The 18,116-nt window shown below is 40.7% G+C and overlaps 1 protein-coding gene across 1 annotated transcript in view; it reads right to left on the bottom strand.

Annotated features, from left to right (window-relative positions):
* The window catches only part of BARD1 (BRCA1 associated RING domain 1), a 44,248-nt gene extending 27,377 nt beyond the window's left edge, over positions 1-16,871 (bottom strand). The window contains exons 1-4 of the mRNA XM_074910874.1: positions 16,720-16,871; positions 16,539-16,595; positions 12,944-13,089; positions 5,431-6,425 (exon numbers count right to left, since the gene is read on the bottom strand). Of these exons, the coding sequence (XP_074766975.1) occupies positions 5,431-6,425; positions 12,944-13,089; positions 16,539-16,595; positions 16,720-16,871 (1,350 nt within the window). The remainder of the gene's footprint in view (positions 1-5,430; positions 6,426-12,943; positions 13,090-16,538; positions 16,596-16,719) is intronic.
* Positions 16,872-18,116: the final 1,245 nt, after the last annotated feature.

Raw genomic sequence — 18,116 nt, 5'->3', positions numbered from 1 at the left:
TGTTGGCAGATCTAGAAGACAACATTAGCTTACACAGAGAAGGGTATTTACACAGCTTTACAAACACTTCCCTCCCAATGAGAATGTAGTTCCTGCAGATGCAGATGGCATAAGCCCAGAAAACCATCCTCACTTGGCATAGATAAGGTTTTTTCATTATTTTTTTTTCCAAGTCAACTCTGTCACAATTTTAACGCAGACGAATGGTTAAGAACTGCAAGTGTCCTTTCAGCCCTACTTTATAGGGTCTTTTTTTTTACATTTTACCCTTTACTATTTCCATTAAGCATAGATATTCTTCACCAGAAAGTCACATTTAAGTTAATGAAAACATATTCTACCAGTTCAAAAGAGACATCCAAATAATTAGGGCAGTACATTAAGATGAACCTAAACACCTGTACCACTTCAACCAAACACTTCTCCCTTTATTTGCAAAGGTAACTTCAATCTTTAGGTCAAACAAATGAACAAAACCCCCCCTTTCAAACCCAAATAAATTTCCTTAAGTTGGAGGGGGGACAGAACACAGAACTAGGTTACTTACACAACTCAGACAAAGAGGGCAAATATGAATTACAGAGTGCTTACAGTAACTGTGAATGCTCCAACCAACTCTTTCCAGAAACCGGCAAGTTTCTCACCTCAAATTTCTCCAAATTAATTCCCTACCCAGCAGACCATTTATTAACTTAAAAGCATACAAGTAGCTACGCTTAACTCTTACAGAAAGAAAACATCCAGGAAGCTAAGTTTAATCTACCTCAGAAACATGGGAAGTATCAAAAAATGAAAAAAGAAATGCCAATTTGTTTCTAAGCTTTCAGATCAGCCCTTGGGAAGATGAATTGCTTTTAAGTCATGGCCAATTTTCATATTCTTAAATTCTACATTTGAAAACATTACACTGCTTCATATTTGTCTTAAGCTACCTGCTGGATACTACCCATAATGAGAAGGCTGTTTACCATTCCTATACTACCTGGCTTTGACATTAGAGTCAATGTCAAACTACAACTCCAAAGCCATCTCAGGTGCTACATCTGCATTTAAGTTACCCTGCTAGTTACTGCCAGCACACCTCATGCCTCCGATGAATGGGAAATTAAAACACGCAGTGAAGTCACCTGCCACACAAAAATCACAAGGTCTGGACAAGAAGACCTTGGACCAGGAATGCTGCTGACCATCCACTGCCTTTTGCTCATGGGAGGATGGGAGTGCCTGACCACGCAGCAGGACAACTCCCCTCTTGTACCTAAAGGCTCAAGAGGAAAGGCAGGAGGGGAGATGTTCCTCCCATGTACATGTGTGACCCAGTACTCAACCACGATACATACCCATCTGGTACCAAAAGTGAGGAATTGCACAGCTGACTAGGTCAGACACCTGAAAAATATAAGTCTAAAAGGTATTCTGATGTTGGCCATTACATGCTCACAAAACCACAAAATCTTCTTTCACTTTCCCTTCTAATGTGCCATTAACTGGTAACAAAGCAATAAAGAGGAAGAACAGTCTCACAAGCTCAGAAAGAATTATCTAGTAGTTATTACAGTGTTAAGTATCATGAAGAGCCCAGCACAGCAGGCTAGCCATGGGTGAAGCCTTTAGGAAGGCCCTCCTGGTCAACTGTCAAGGGTCCCTGGAACAGGAGGTAACCAAAACTGGTCCAGATGCACCTTCTCTTTCTTCTGACTACACAGTTGCTTTGCATAGATGCAATTTCTTCTCTTCTCAGAACAGAGCCAACTCTCTAATTGCTTCAAACTTGAAGCATAAAAATCAAAGCCTTCTCTCAGGTACCTCCCACCCACTCTGTAACAGTGCAGCTGTTGCCACCGTCTCTTACCCTGTTGCACTGCAGTTCACTATCCCTCTTCCTGGAACCCATAGCCTCAGTGATTCTACACTGTGAACTGACCCACCATCTCCCCTGTCAATGCAGAAGAAACACAGGCACAACCAAGATCTGAAATACTGTACTGAGAAACTACGATTTTTTTCTCTCCATAGAAGGTTTAAGCCTCTGTACTACCTAGTTAAGCAGTACCATGCTGCATTTTTAATTGCCGCCTAAGAGCTAGTCCTGTGAACAACTCGTTATTTTACTGTAAAAAACCAAAATCCTATATGGAAGGGCTGTTGATTGGGCAATTTTCCACCACTTTAGAACATTAGGAGTGCAATAGGTTACGTTTTGTATTTAATAACTACTTGGAAGTTTTACCTTTAATGACTATGAAGGAAGATAAACATGACTGTTGTTTGCTATAGGAAGAGTCACATTTATTTTAATTTATTAGTTTAACTCAGCATTAAGTTCATCCACACTAGAACCTTTCTTGAGAAACATTTTGATTTCAGCAAGTTAATAACTAGTAGTAGTAGTAGTAAACGGGGACAATCCCTCAGAATCATTTGAAACAGCACAATACACTTAATTTTAATGCCTGATAATGCTGTTTATTAGCTCTTTTAAATAAGAAAAAAGGGAGAACTCAATTAGCTTTAATTAAATTCAGGGTATTAGACCCTAACAGCTAATGAAAATAATACAGATTTATTTTATAATTAATGAAGTCCCAGAGAATTAGACTTTATTTCACTTTGTGGGGAGGGTGGCAGCTACAAGTCTGTTTCCCATTACACACATGGAAGAACATTACTGGCTGTGGAAAAAACAAGAAAAAAAAACACCTATAAAACAACTGGAAGAGAAATACTTCTTCCAGAAACAGAAAAAATGACAGGGCTATTTAAAAAAAAACACCAAAACAAAACACAATGAGAATATACATACAGTATAAAGCCTAGCATTTTCAAGACCAGTTTCTTTGAGAAAACATATTTATCAGCTCCATAGCAGGGTTCCTACACCTTAGAAGTGATTCAGAAACATACAAGTTATATAAAAGATACTTGCATGCAAAAAAATGTTTTCTTGCAATTGCCACACATTCCCAGCAGATTCATGGCAATTAATCACTACTATTTCTTGTTCACTGCTTCACAAAGTAAAATGTTACCAAACCCCATGACCAACAGTTCTTTAGGAAGACCAAGTCCTCACGCCATGCTGGCTTGAGCAACTTGAGTCTTAATCCACTTTGACATGGACTAGTTAATTGTGCCAACGTCGACTGGCTACCAGGAGATGCAGCAGCTTCTTGGGAATGCCATAATATACCTGTGATTAAGCTATGTAACAGGAACAAAGAACACCACAAATGAAAGAAAATAATCTGTATCATCTCCTTCAACAGATGAGGAACTGAGGTTCAGAGACAATAAAACAACTTTAAGAGTTGCACTGGAAATGTATAGTTTCAAAGATAGTAGATATATGCAAGTAAACTACATCCATAACCAAAATACCACTCTCCTCACCTTATTTTAATTAAATTTAAAAGAGAGTGATAACTTTGGGATCACCCTGAAACCCTACCTAGTTAAACAAGCCTTTACTAATGAGCAGCTCAATGCAAATGGAATTGACAAATTAAAACCACAGCAGAACTAATGAGGAACAGAAGCAACTTCCCATTTTAGCTCAATAATTATAGACATTAAAAGACGGCACCAAAATGAATTCACACAGAGGACTGAGAAAAGCATTCATGTGTATGCCCACCCCACCGCCTACACTACAGCTGGAGGTCAGCTCTCCAGCCCACTGAAATAGCTCTATCTCTTTCTCAGAGAGGGCTGTACCAATGCCAACAAGCAGTGCCAGCCACGCTACTAACCTTGGATAGCCAAAACTTGTTTATTCTTTTTGTCTATAGAATCAATTGTTCAATTTTTACTCATCTTCAAAATTCTTTGCAATGAAAAACCCTATTATTGGCATTTCACTGCTCACTCTGAATCTCACAGTAAATATTGCTGGAAACCATACCTGTGTGAAAATTTGTCAAGGTAGATCAATTTTTTTAGAATCAGTCATTCGTAATAGTATTCCTTGCAAACTTGCAGAAAATCATGGAAGAATAATTTAGACTAGATGTCAGGAAGCATTTCTTTACAGAACAGGTTATTAGGCATTGGAATGGGCTGCCCAGGGAGGTGGTGGAGTCCCCATCCCTGGAGGTGTTTAAAAGTCGGGTCGACATAGTGCTGAGGGATCTGGTGTAGTTGGGAACTGTCAGTGCTAGGTGAACGGTTGGACTAGATGATCTTCAAGGTCCTTTCCAACCTAGCTGATTCTGTGATTCTGTAAACAATGCTTTAATAAAGAGGAATATATAGAACTTATGACAAGGTAACAAGAAATCTATCCTTTAAAGCTCTTGAGTCCTGTGAGGACAATGTTTGATTTTCCCCTCCCTAATTCCATCTTAATGGCATTAAGATATTTGAACTCAACTCAGTTCACCTGCCACTTCCATTTAAAAAGGTCTCGTGCAGCAGGAGTGGCTTATTAGAATGCTTTTGAAAGAGGACACAGTTACTTATCAAGAACAGTCTTTGTCTCAACAAATAGAAGTGCTGAATAAATGCCAGGATGCTGGTAGGTGAATCAATTCTACCAGTATAAGCAGTTTGTTAACCACACAGTATTTTTATGTTATGATTTAGCACATTTAAATTGCCAGACTACAAATTCTTCTTTGAAATGACCTCTCAGAAGAGAGTCGCCATATCAATGCATCTGAAGAGTCTGACTGGAAGCACTCAACTTACCTCACCTGCATGTGGCTTTTACATAGTAATAGGGAAAGAAAAAGCAAAGCCATGAAGTTCTACCACAGCAGGAACTGGCTAAGATAACAGCAGCAAAATGAGTGACAGCTGTCACTCCAAGAATAACATCAATCCTACATAAAAGTGAACTTTACTTATAAACTCTACTTAGAACATGCCAACTCTGTCCTAATTCTCCGTTCTCCACTACCGGTGAGGACAGCATGTTCAGAGCACAGGGCTCAGCATGGGAATCCCAGGGTCAAATGCAAGATCATTAAATAGTTAACCTCAATTAAGACTGCATAGTTACCTTCACATAGGTAATTCAGATCTTGTCCTGGCTGAGTTACCAGGTTAAGTTAAACTGATCAAGATCACTCAGTGACATCTGAAACACTTGGCTAAACTCCTTATGACAAATCACAGAGACAGCTTGCTGGTATGTAAGGTCAAAACATTTGAATGCTCATCACTTCCTAGAACTCACAGGTATAACTGACACTGTAGTACATTTAGTTTCTCAAGTATAACCATCTTAAAGAAATTGCTATTGGAATGATCTATGAAATCAGAGAATCAGGTTGGAAACTCTCTAATAAACCCAGAAGAAAAAGACCACAGGACGAGATTTCCCACACAGAAATAGGATGCACTGAAATAACTGGTTTCCAGGATATTTTAAATACAACATTGTCTTTTTAAACCTCTGTTTAAAGTTGACCTAGAAGATGATGGTCCTACCTTGATGGAAGCAACGTGGAGCAAAGTCTCTCCCTTGTAATTTCTTCTGGCAATTGTGTTACCACCAGGGGACTTCAACACAGAAGGACTGTGTGGTATTCCTACTTGATCACAGGTCTTGGAAGAAGATGGGGTAGAGGGACATTTTGAAAGTGAAGGACTATTTATTGCTTGAAAGACTGCAGAACTTCTTGTCTTCATTATTGTGTTAGTGAGTTTCAGTACAGAGGAAGAAATCTGAACTGGTGTCTTGTGTTCAGTCATTGGGGAGATGGGGGAACCCTGAGGTAAATCCTTGAAGCCATCTGCCTGCCTCGCTGATTTCTCAATACTACTCCTCTCAGTTCTTCTTGGTCTTTTAGACTGAGAAGTAACTGGAAGTCTGGATTGCTCCCGTCCACGTTTCAAAGGTGTAGTTTCATTTTCAATTGACAGTGCTGTCTCTGTAGCACAATTTGTTCCCTTTTTGACTTGTGCAGGGCATGCAACCTCACTGTTATCCTTCTTCTCCAAGGATTTTACCTGTGGTGATATCTCCACATTTTCTGTATTTTTGCTGGAGTCAGATTCCTTTATAGACTCCTGTCGAAGTGTCTCTTCAGGGCTATTTGGTTCTGGGCTGCACAGGACTACTGGTTGACTGCAGATGGTCACACACTTTTCCTTGGGAGCCTTCTCAACTCCTTCCTGCTCAGGCTTCTCTAAGCACCACACTTTGTTAATGTCTGCTAGACGTTTCTTCTTGATCATCTTACTCTGTGTCTTTGTTGGCTTTTTTGTCACCTTGGAGGGCTTTTCATGAGGAGGGGAAGGAAGGAAATCATAAATTGAAGATGTATCTTGACAAAGGTTATTGCTTTTAGTCTCAGGCTGACTCCTGTTCAGGATGCATCGAATCTTCCTACTCCTTGGACTGAACCACATTTTAATCTGTTCCTTTTTATTCTTTTTTCCAAAGTCTGAGTCAGTTGGTGTGAAGGTATCTTCTGTTGAATCTAAGTGCATCAGGGAAGAGGAAAAACAATTTATAGAGTACTCTTCAGTAGAACATTGCAAAGAAAAAAGATCAGAACCACAACTTCAGTAACTGATGAAACATTACTAAATACAAGCTATGTGTGCCTTCATTTCTTCTGAAGAGACACATGTAATGGCTTTAAAACTGGCAAGGTCACAGGCCACTCTGGAGTTCAGGGATCCCAGAGCAGGTAAAGGTATCCACTAGGCATGTGAGCACCCTGCTAGGAAAGTTTCCTCAGTAGTCTGAGTTCACAATGAAGCACATGCACAGATTTCTGACTAGATTATAGAGGAGAGAAGCTGGTTCTCCATAGAGTAAACTATTCCAAGCAAGCTAAATATTCTGATGATCTCAAACATTTCTTTAAAAAATATGTGGTGGAGCAATTTTAAAGTCACATGGCACAGCAAGTTGCAAATCAATTTCCAAAATGACAGGAATATCTGGCACTCCCAGTTCATGAAATAACAGTTGAGAACAAGGGCTATAAATGGTGTCCTCAATGGCTTAAAAATAAATTAAGTGTCATAAAGTAACCTCTAAGTTGGACATTAATTTAATTTAACAGCAACTCTGTCAGTTCAAAAGAACAGATTTTTTACAGATTCCTTCTTGAAAACCTAAGTTATTTAAGGTTACTTGGACAAGTCCTCCACAGTAAACGCACAACTCTTTCTGTTACCTCCAATCTCAGGGAGGTTCACATTCACAGAAATCTTGGTGATTTGTAGCAATCAATCACAAAACCAATATTCATTTTGCCTAGTGAGGCAAGAAGGGTATCGTTACTATTATTTTGAACAGAACTAAGACCAAGATCAGTGGCTTTGTTTAAACATTCTTGAAATAAACCATGCATAGTCTCAATTATTAAAAGCAACAGACACTCACTGCAACAGTGTATTACTTTCACTTCAGCGCATTAACTTTCTACAGATAATTTGACTTCTCCATACCTTCTCTTCTATTTTTGGTGTTAGTAACTATAAAGCCTGCTTTCCACAGCAAGCTATGATAAATTCATAGATAGCAGACAAAGTAGACCCAATCCCTTAGACAAAAAAAATGATTGAAATTTCACTTAAAAGAGAACTGTACAGCTAGTAATTCAACACCAAAATAGACATTTGTTGTTTTCCTTTAAAGCAATGTTTCAAGGTTAAATGCTTCCTCAATCTTGATTTAAATTACCCTACTTACCCCTTGAATTAAAATATGCTAGATATTAGGAGATTTAGCTAGAGGAGTATGTAAGGCATCAGACCAAAAGTGTCTTTAAAGATACAGCTTGAGGCTAGCTAATCAATCACTTAGGTATCTGAAGACAATCATCAAGTACAGAACTACAGCTATGTGTTTTTTTCTGTAGGGCTGGGCTTGGTGCAAACAAGAAAAAAGCACTGAAATTGAGAGTGAAATCTCATAACTAGCTAGCCTTCAGAAAGTTATCATATCTAATTTCATTCTGACTATAACATCTAAAAAAAGTAAGAGCTTGATTGCAAACAGATGCAAAAATATAAACCACAGTTACTATTTACTTGTCTCGCCTTCACTGTTTACACAACTAGCAGATTTCCTTCTAAAATATTTACCTTGCTAGAACTACGAGTCATCTCCAAGTAAAGAGCAAGAATAAAATCAGCTTGCAAAAGTAATTTGTGCAACAATTTTGTGATGGCCAGAATTCTTTTTGATGTGTATAATAGCACAGTAAGACTTTAAAGTCCAAGTGACAAACTCAACGGCACTGCCCTTCAGAAGTACGATCTAAAACAGCCTAACACAATTAAGCATTTACACTGGAAGCTATGTATATACCACTTCTGGCAGCAAGAAAGCTTGTGAAAAATCAACCACAGGGGTTCTTAAACTGATCTGTTCATTATTGGTTGCTCAGCAGGGACTTACTAGTCAGGTTATTACAAACCTGCTGAAAATACACCAAATAAATACTTTTCCAGGATTATTTTCCCTCACATGCAACTCCTTTAGGTGTAAAAGAGTATGTTGCATGTTTTATAACAGGGAGGCCCTAATGGAACATGATTAAAATGCCACACATACTGTGAAAGAGATCAGACACATGAAGAGGCCAGCCGTGCACACCCAGAGCATCCCCACAGCCTGCTGGGGAAAAGACTGCAATTTCTGCCTGGGGTGTGTGTTGCCTCTCAGCCATTACTCAGCAACTCCATCCTTTAGAATACTTTGTAGCTAACATCAACTCTGCCTGAACAGTTCTGTGTAGCATCTGCAAAAAAGATTATTCTTAGACTCTGCTGCCCCTTTTCTCTGTTTCCAAAGCATACAAGGCAGGGAGTAGAAGTAATAAGGACAAATGGCCAACCCGCCCTGAAAATCTAATCCTTTGATGGACCCAGAGCTGTGAGAGGGAGAGAGAAGAAAAAAAAGAGACACAGTGCTAAGAAACTGAAAGGAAGTTCTTATGGTTTAATATGTAAATGTTAACTTATATAAAGAGGGTATTATCTGGTAGCTAAGTACATACAGTTAAACTACCTTCAGAGAAAATTGCTCATAGTAAAATCAATCCAAAGGAGTTCTTTGCTGTCTCCAAGTTGGAAGCCAGAGCTTGCATCTCAACAGGAATGAAAAAATTACTAGATATGATTAAAATTTGTCTTCTTAATACCTAAGAAGTATCCTCCCAAAATTTTTAGATGCACTGAGAAAGGTAAAAAAAAAAAAAAAAAAAAAAATCAGTAAAGCATGCCTTACTAATTCTAGATTTTAAGCAACTGCAATAGTGTAAAGACTATCCACAACAACGGTATTAGAATCAGCCGATACTAAATGCAGTAAATCTACTCTCGATTACCCATTAAGCGTAACATTCATATACACAAATATATTAATTGAATTATTTCTAAATTAGACTTATTTGCACACAATAAGCAGAAGTTTCTTAATGCCGACATTTAATAGAGTTGAATTTCTTAAAGTCGGTCGAGACCAGACAAAAATATTAGGATATGCAGTGCCTTGCAACTGGAGTGCTACATCTCCAAGCTCTGCTGTAGTACAATAACAGGCTAGAGCAGGAAAAAAAGGAGCAATTAGAAAATGTGGTTTAGCTATCATTAATCTGCATCAAAGGAATATAATGATGCACATTGTGTGCCTTTCAAATTATTCTCTATTATGGGTTTCAGAACAGAAGTTGAGAAATCTCTTTGACAAACTAGTCCCTTATTAAAAATCAAAGGGAAGTGCTTTGGTACCATCTGTGCAACATTAGTGCCTTCACTGAAGAATGATTATTTTGCAAGTTAAGCATTCAACACAGGGGGAAAAAGGGAAAAATTCCAGCTATTCAAAAACTCATCTTTAGCTATTATGAAAAATGTCATAGCATGCATGAAATGCAATGTAATTTGTTACAACAGTTCAACGTCTTTCCCTCCACATCAGTAAATGTGAAACTAAATTATGATAATATAAAAGTTAACTAAAAGTTAATCTCTCCCACTGTCCACCAGCATCAACATGAGATTATGAAGCTTTGACCAACACCTGCAAGGTCTAGCTCTGTATGAGAAGGGAGGAGGAAGGCTTTCCGTTTGACTGTGTTAGAGCAAAGCAGATTATTTTACAAAGATTGAGGTAAAAATCACCCATAAATGGTTGTGAAAATTTACGACAATCTCTTCTTTCTAAAGAATATCACACAGAAAAATATGCTCATTTAGAAATTCACTTTCAAAATCATTACTGTAAATCAAACTTCTTCATCCCTATTATACTACATACACTATGTCCACGATTCAACAAGTTCTTACTAATGACCCACTTATGAAGCCCATCATCCCACCAACTCCAATTCTCAAGAAGTCTTGGACTCTGCAACATTAGAGCTAAAGATTTTGAGGTGCAGATATCCCATCTATGAAGCCTGCCAGCCAGATAGCTTCCTCGTAAAGGTACAACGCCAGGCAGTAAAAAAGTCAGAGAGCTCTCCTCACCTTGCCACAGACTAAGGTCTAAGGCATGTCTAACAAGTCAATTAATTTTGAGACTCAGCAGGTGCTACCTATAGTTTGCATTTTCTAGCCAGTGTCAGGTTTGTTGTTCACCAGTTGCCCTTCAGTGGCCCCAGTACTATTCTGCAATGCCATTTGCTGTACTTCCCTTCAGTTTCCAAGGAAAGCATTAGCCATTTTGTGCAGTCTTTCCTGAATTACTTGCTGTTGCTTCTTAGAACACACACGGTTAGGCAAAAAGCTATCCTCATTCCACTGGCGTGCTGTGGGCTGTGTAACCTGTGAGTACAGGGATTTTTATACTTGCATTATTCAACACGTGAGCTTAACCCTATCCTTTTCAGTCATGGTAGTCTGTTGTCTTTAAAGACATCACACGTAGCTTACTGTATTTGCTAGGTCTGTCGTAGATTTAAAATCGGTAGTAAGATGCATTTGCATTAGAAACTGCAGTGTCAACAAGGATCTCAAACAGAAGCCTTGAGACAAGCCACAATTGTCTCAAAACAAGGCATATAAAACAAATATGCAGAAGTCATACAAAACAAATATATGGAAAGTTTCCTTTTTCAACTGCTGCTCTTCCTTTCCTCCACAGAAAGATTGATTTTTCTGTGTGTTTCCTTTAGTGGAACATAAAATATAATTTCTGACCTTCTAACAAAAAAGAAAATATTGTTGACAGGGATGTGGCAGAAGTATTGCCATAAGAACATGAAAGGAGCACTTTAACAAGAGGCCCTGATTCTCTAAACTCAAACATATTTCAGTTTGTATACATTAAGTTCAAGACATGCATCTATGGGAGGTGACAGATTTGCCAGAGATGAGTGACAAAACATCCTAAAGGATTTGCTCTCAAAATCTCTAGAGCTACATCATCCTGTAATTTGCCACAGTACAACACATAATTGACTGTTGTTAGATGTGCACTCATTTAATTATGTATCCAAACCATTCCTGACAGTGAACTACCACCAGCTCAGGACGTTTTTTTCCCCCTTAACCTCAGTATGAAACATCCAAAAGGCCATTAATCCTTAGTTCACTGCAAAGATTAAAAGTGATGGAAAGTAAGCTCCCAAATCAGTCATAACTTTAGCTCCAAACAAAACATTCTTGGAAACTTTAGTTTTTGTGTCTGCTTTTAAATCAGAACAAGAAACAAGTCCTTGTTGAACAAGTAGTTTTGGTCTGTGGTTTAGCCACACCATGCAAACTTTATTTTAGAAGAACTAGGGGATTAAATGTATTATTCCATTTCTGGTACAGTTAAGCATCAGACCAGTTTTTAAGAGTTAATCCACCTGTAAGAGTTCTCCAAAACATCTACACAGTATCAATAATACTACCATGTTGTATTTTAAATGCTTTATTTATAGCATCACAAATAACTCCTCTCAGAGATTCTCTTTCAACTATGTTTTAAAAGCCTTCACCATTTAAAATGTTTCCCTGAAATCCTATTTAAGCCATCATCTACATTTTCTATGCTCCAGAGGATTTATTCACCATAGAATTTTCTATCTATATAAAATGTATTCCTTTACAGTTGGACACAGGCTTTCAGCCTCCTCACCTAAATGCATTTTGATGTCAATAAAGAGCTACCCCATAAATTAACATGAAGATGCTGAGGGAATTAGACTTAGAAAAAGAATCTTTAATTCAGACAAACATATTAGGAAGCAACAATGAAGGAAGAATTACCTTTTCTGTATCTGACAGCTAAATTAATGTTTTCTAAAACTCAGAATTACATAAAATGCTCCTCTCTGAGCTTGCAGAAGAGACATACATTCACCTACGCTTATTTCATTTCGTTTCTTCCTACTTTGACAATCAGCCTAAAATTTGATAAAGAGATGAATTCCTGGAGTATGATCTCTGCATCTTCTAGCACAGTCAGCAATGACAAAATGCCATTGTAGCTGACTAGCTGATTGTTAGGGACCAGAAAATAAATTACTGAAGACTTGCTTCTTTCCCCTTTTAGGCAATGAATACAGATAATTTTTTCTGTGCGCAAAAACCCTAAACTGAATATTACTGGGAGAGTACACAAATACACAAGAGGCAAGAAAGTATATGCGTTAATCCTTTAACGGGGCCCCCCTAAAGAAGTGTGTGCTGCAGAACATTACACTTTTGTGCTGCCCTAAGAGCAAAGATATGACAATTTGTGCCCCTGCTTTGTGCAACTAACTGCCATGTGACTCGGGAATCTATTCCACTTTCATCTAATTTTGGAGGACAGATTCTAATGAATTATGGACTAACCTGCTCATGCAGATTTCTTAGTAAAACAGATTCAAAGAACGAGCAATCCATACAGACAGTTCTCTTCAAATCAAATTTTCCAAACATGATTTGGAACAGCCTTTCAGAATCTTAAACAGGGCTGCACTGCTCATTCTCTATGAAGCCCGTGAAATGATACAGAGCGGTCTGGATTCAACGGCTGTCAGAGACCCAGGCTTGCTCTTACCTGATGTGTCCGCACCCAGCAGACAGCGCAGTTTGCTGCAAAGCTGAATCATGTTATCTAGTTGCCGGTTTATCTGTGCATCTTGCACCCAGGCTGGCATGTGGCACACCGGGCATTCTGTGCCAACACAGTCACCCACACAAGATCTGAAAGTCAAATGTAAAAATCCATTATCCAGCGTAAGTTATCTACCGTACTCGCTATCAACCTTTTCACAGCCAAACGCTCAGCAAGAATCTCTTATTTTAGCATTGTTGTAAAGCCTGTATGAGTTAGTCACAAATGCAGGAGAGGACATATTTATCATGACAAGCCATAATTAAGCAAGCCAAGTCCAGAGCCTTGTCAGCATACTGTCATGAAAGACATGTTATCTTGTGACTCCCACAGACTCACAAGCTGATCCAAATTTTCAAGGTATGCTAAAGCTCCATTGCTGTTTGTCTCCAGGTAGCAATTAGGCTCAAACAGTTAAAACTACACATTCCTTTACACTCAGCTAAAGGTAGGGTTATTCTTCTGCAGCCTTCTATTTTTAAATCAGTGACAGAAAAACATAACATAGTACACAACATAGTAAACTATCATTTCTACTTTCTCCTACTTAAAGTTTTCTTGATATTGTGGTTTCACCTGTCTGAGCATATAAGACGACCCACAAGGATCCGCAGGTGTTCTGAGTCACTCTTCTCTTTCAGAGCATTTATGTCAGATGATCAGGGCAGAGTGGATGGGGAAAACAGATTTAATCAGTAAAGGTCATTTAACACTTGTAGCTTCTTAGTAATACTACTCTCCCCCTATCAGCCTAAAACTTTTGATTAGTCCAGTGAGAGGACCTTATGACTTGCCATCTGAACCGCAACATTCAAGGGCCACTGTTACATCTCAGCTCCAATCTATCCCATTAAATACCAGTTATAATTTCGCATACTCAAGACTGAATTAATTTCACGTCTCCGTTACTTTACCATCACGTAGCATGCACAATTCTAGCCAAACGTATAAAATTAAATGTGAGCAGATCATGTTAAAACATTCAGAGGAACTGAATGCCAGTAATATCAAGGCACTGCTCCCTGAAGAGAAAGATCAAAGTCTATGCATCTAGACTTTAAACATATAAAATCAACTTGGAAGTTGACAATCATATACCCCAAAACTAGTAGCTAACAATAACCAGAATTCTAACTACCACCACTTTCCTTAAGAGGAGAGTTATTTTCAGCTCTGTTCTCTGCACTGGCATCTCTCCCTCAAACACCACACACTTATCGTGCCTTCAGTTAATCCCAAAACAGGAAATTTGGTATGTAAAATCGCTGCTAGGTGTGTTTTGTGCTTTAAACAGCCTGCTCTGAGCAGGCAAAGGACCTCACATTTAAGACACTGCTATGATCACGAGACTGTAGTACAAGTCTTGGTTCTGATATATTCTAGATGACATTGACAAATCACTTGGTGCAAAGAAAAGAACTGACCAGGCCTTGTTCTCAGGGAGAGTTGGCCTCAGGTCTCCCATGTCTGTAAAAAGTTGTGCAAAGGAAATGCAGAATGACTTTTATACCACAACATTTCCTAATTACTTTTAGCTGTTGGGTTTTTATAGTTAATGGATAATGACATTAACTTAGTAGCTACTAACACTCAGACAAAACCGCAGAAACTGATCTTAATAAATATTCCTGACCATAATAAAACCCATGCTGAGGGAGAACCAGTTACATTATGCGTGACTTGATTATTGCAGTTCATTAGTTTCACGTATTTCACTTCATATATCAGAAGGCAGCTCTGGCCATTCACCCCACTCCTTCCAGTGTATATTAATAAATGTCTGTCTTTAGCAACGGATCAGAATCAGTTCATGTCTGTATACTGCTGATTCAATTCACACCTGACCACATTTGCTTGTAAACAAATTAATCTAAATTTCTTTAGGTTCATTAAAAAAAAAAATAGCCTATCCAAGACTCAGTCATCAAAGGATAGGATACATTAAATTGATGACTAAAAGGTCAGGCACATAAAAGAGAAAAGATCAGGTGTGACAATAATTTGGCAACAGCAAATAAACTCTTTTTCTGGAGTAAGATCTGCTAATGAGTGCTTAAGGCTCCCATTAGTTACTCTTTCCAGCCTTACAGATGCAAAATGCATCATCTTCTGATGCCTTGAAAATTTTTCTTAAAAAAATACTTCAACAAACAGTGGGTATTTGAAATCTATCACCTAGAATACACTGGAGTTATTTTAGATGCCCAATTTTGTTTATTAAGCCACGCTTACGCTACCCTTCAGCGATCCACACTACACCTAAGAAAAAATCATTTTATTAGACAGATATGAACATATTCATAAATAACTTGTACAAGCTTCTGAGGGCTATTTTACTAAGTACTCTATGGACAGGTAGTACAAACAGGAAAATTGCTTCAGACGGCAGAATCTTCTACAGCAATTAACGGCCAAAGCTGGGAAAGAACCCACATGTCCGGACAGAAATAAATCATTTGTGTGTCTTTTAATACATCCGTACTGTCCCATAATCAGTTACTCTCAAAACCCAAAAAACTCTTTTGCTTAGGATTTTACTCTTCAGGCCTCCAACAGTTTAAGCTCCCATTAGAAAAGTGCAGTTGAAGACAGTGAAGGAATACATAGCCATGAGGGAGCAGAGCATTTCCTCTGCTTTTATTGACATAGTGACTACGGTATTACCAAGAGGCAAAGCTGAATATCTAGTCTGGCCTACAAGTAGAGGTTATAAAGTGTCTATCCTCTCCACTGTCACAAGCATAGAATTTTAATAGACAGCTCACATCTGTGCTGTGCAGAGAAATGTTTAAACTATATGACTGACCGTTTAACTCCCCATATTTGTATAGTGACATACAGGACAGACAGAAGGTTCCACCACCTTCCCCATGAGGGTCTAGGGCACAAACATTTCAGACTCTGCTGACAGTGCAGCGAGTTGTCCTAAGACAGGCCAAGTGACAACCACCTCCTCAGAACTGCTTTGTCAGCAGGATGTTTCTAACCACTCTTTTTTTTTAAAAAAAAAAAGACTCACATTATTTGACAAGCTACAAGTAGAGGTACTCATCCTAACATGTTCGGATGGACGTCACTACAGGAAGTTACGGTGGCAGATCTTTAGGAGCAAAGCCATTAGCATAGCAGAAGGCCAAAGCAATGACAAGCAGCACCCAATCCTCTCAAGCAGAACAAAATCCCCTTGGGAACAAGAAGCACCTTTCCAGACTGCTGTTTTTTGTTAGGAGGGGAGGAAAAGGGAGTGAAGAGATGACGAGGTCTGGAAGTTACTTTTGCCACCTACCCCACTATGAGTGGGCTCCCCCCTCCACCAGACTGAGGTCTCCTTTTACACCTGGCCAACCTCCCGAAGCCTAAACCAGCAAGCCAGACACTCGCCCTAGAGCGGGGAGCCGGAGCTACAGGGCAACAGCTCCCGCCTTCCACTCAGCCCCCCGGCCAGAAAGCACCACCGGCGCCCGCCCCCCACCCTCTCCCGAGCTGGCAGCAAGGCGGGCGGGGGCCTCGGCCGAGCCCGGCGCCCCGCGCTACTTACAGGCAGAAGATGTGCTCGCACCGCCCCAGGGACACGGGCTGCCGCAGGACGCCGGCGCTGTGGGCAGAGGAAGGAGAAACGCGACATTTTAACACCCGCGGGCACGGCGGCGGTTCCGCTCGCCTGCCGGCAGCCGGGACGCAACGGCCGCAGCGGAAAGGGGAAGGGGGGCATCCGTTACCAGCGGGAGCAGCTCAGCGCCTTCTCCAGCCGCCCCAGCGCGGCGCGGGTGTGGGCCCAGGGCGGGCCGGGCGGCGCCACGGTGGCGGCGGTGAGGGACTGGCCGCCCGGGGCCGGCCGGTTGCCCGAGCGGCCGCGCAGCGCTTCCCGCATCGCTCCCCGCCGCCGCCGCTCCAAATTCCGCGCCCGCCCGAACTACGCAAGCGCCGAAAGCTGCGCGGCCGCCAGCGCGCATGCGCCTACGGAGAAGGCGCGCTGGCCGGCGCGCTTCCCGCGCTCCGGGAGAGGGCGGGGCCAGGCGGGAGGGGGAGGCTGAGGCAGGGCAGCCCACCCGAGAGCCGGGAGGGAGACAGCTCAGCGGCATCCAAAGCGATCACATGCCCGATATGTCTAGATATGTCTTTCCAGTATCTGTTTCTCTATAAAGAACATGTCTAACACAGCACAAACATGTACTTGAAACGGGCGGGCGGGCGCAGCGTTGTGGTGCTGAGGGCTCCTCCCCTCTTGCCTGGCGCCCGGGCTGGGTCGGGCACCCGCCCCGTGCAAATGCCTTTCCACCCTGACTTTAAAAATTTCCTCCCTTCCACCCATCCGCTAGCTTCACTCTGAAAGAGATATTTCACTAGTCACCATTACTTTTGGTTTTGAGAGTGTTTTTTTCCTCAGCCTGTTGCACCCAGTAGCACCTCAGGGTTCAGCTCAATCTCTTTTTGCAGGTTGTTGTTTTCGAGGTGGTACCTCCACAGACGCCGCCATCACCATCCCTGTGTAATTCAGTGTAATTACTGAAGCACATAAAGCAGTTATAGCAGGAATTTATCACTTTCAGGTAGAAATACTCCTGGACAAATAATAGATAGAGCGGGAATGCCAGGAGTGATTTATAACAAGCTTACTGACATTTCGTGTCGAGAAGCTCCACCAGTGAATAAGCATCAAGCCATAAATCTTCGAGCAAACATGATTAAAGTGAGCAAGTTATTCTCTGAGGGAACTTCATCATAAAAGGATGCAACAGTGTGGAGCCACAAAATTTGGTTGGTGACAGTCACAGGAAACAGCCGTCAGAGCGGCGCCCCAGCAGACCATCTGAAATTTTGGTGGTGTTTCTCATCCCGTGTCTCCCTCCATTTGCTTCCTGCGGGTAGATGGTTTTCCCTCGTCCGCGCTCACCGGGAGAAGTGAAAGCAGTGAGAAGTTGGGTACCACTGCTCAGCTGAGCAATGGCTGCCTGATGAGAGGGGCCAGTTTGACCGCTGGTGGCAACAGGGGCATTGCCCACAGCTCTTACCTCACCTGGGGAGAAGGACTTCTTCTTAGCTGAGTGTTAAATCAGGGATGTAAACATGTCTTAATAAGTTATCCTTGTTTTCCAGGAAGGAGGTTCTTCAGTTT

This window comes from Athene noctua, chromosome 7 (assembly GCF_965140245.1).
Source record: "Athene noctua chromosome 7, bAthNoc1.hap1.1, whole genome shotgun sequence".
Classification (NCBI taxonomy): Eukaryota; Metazoa; Chordata; class Aves; order Strigiformes; family Strigidae; genus Athene; species Athene noctua.
This window is presented reverse-complemented; position numbering and strand designations above follow the sequence as displayed.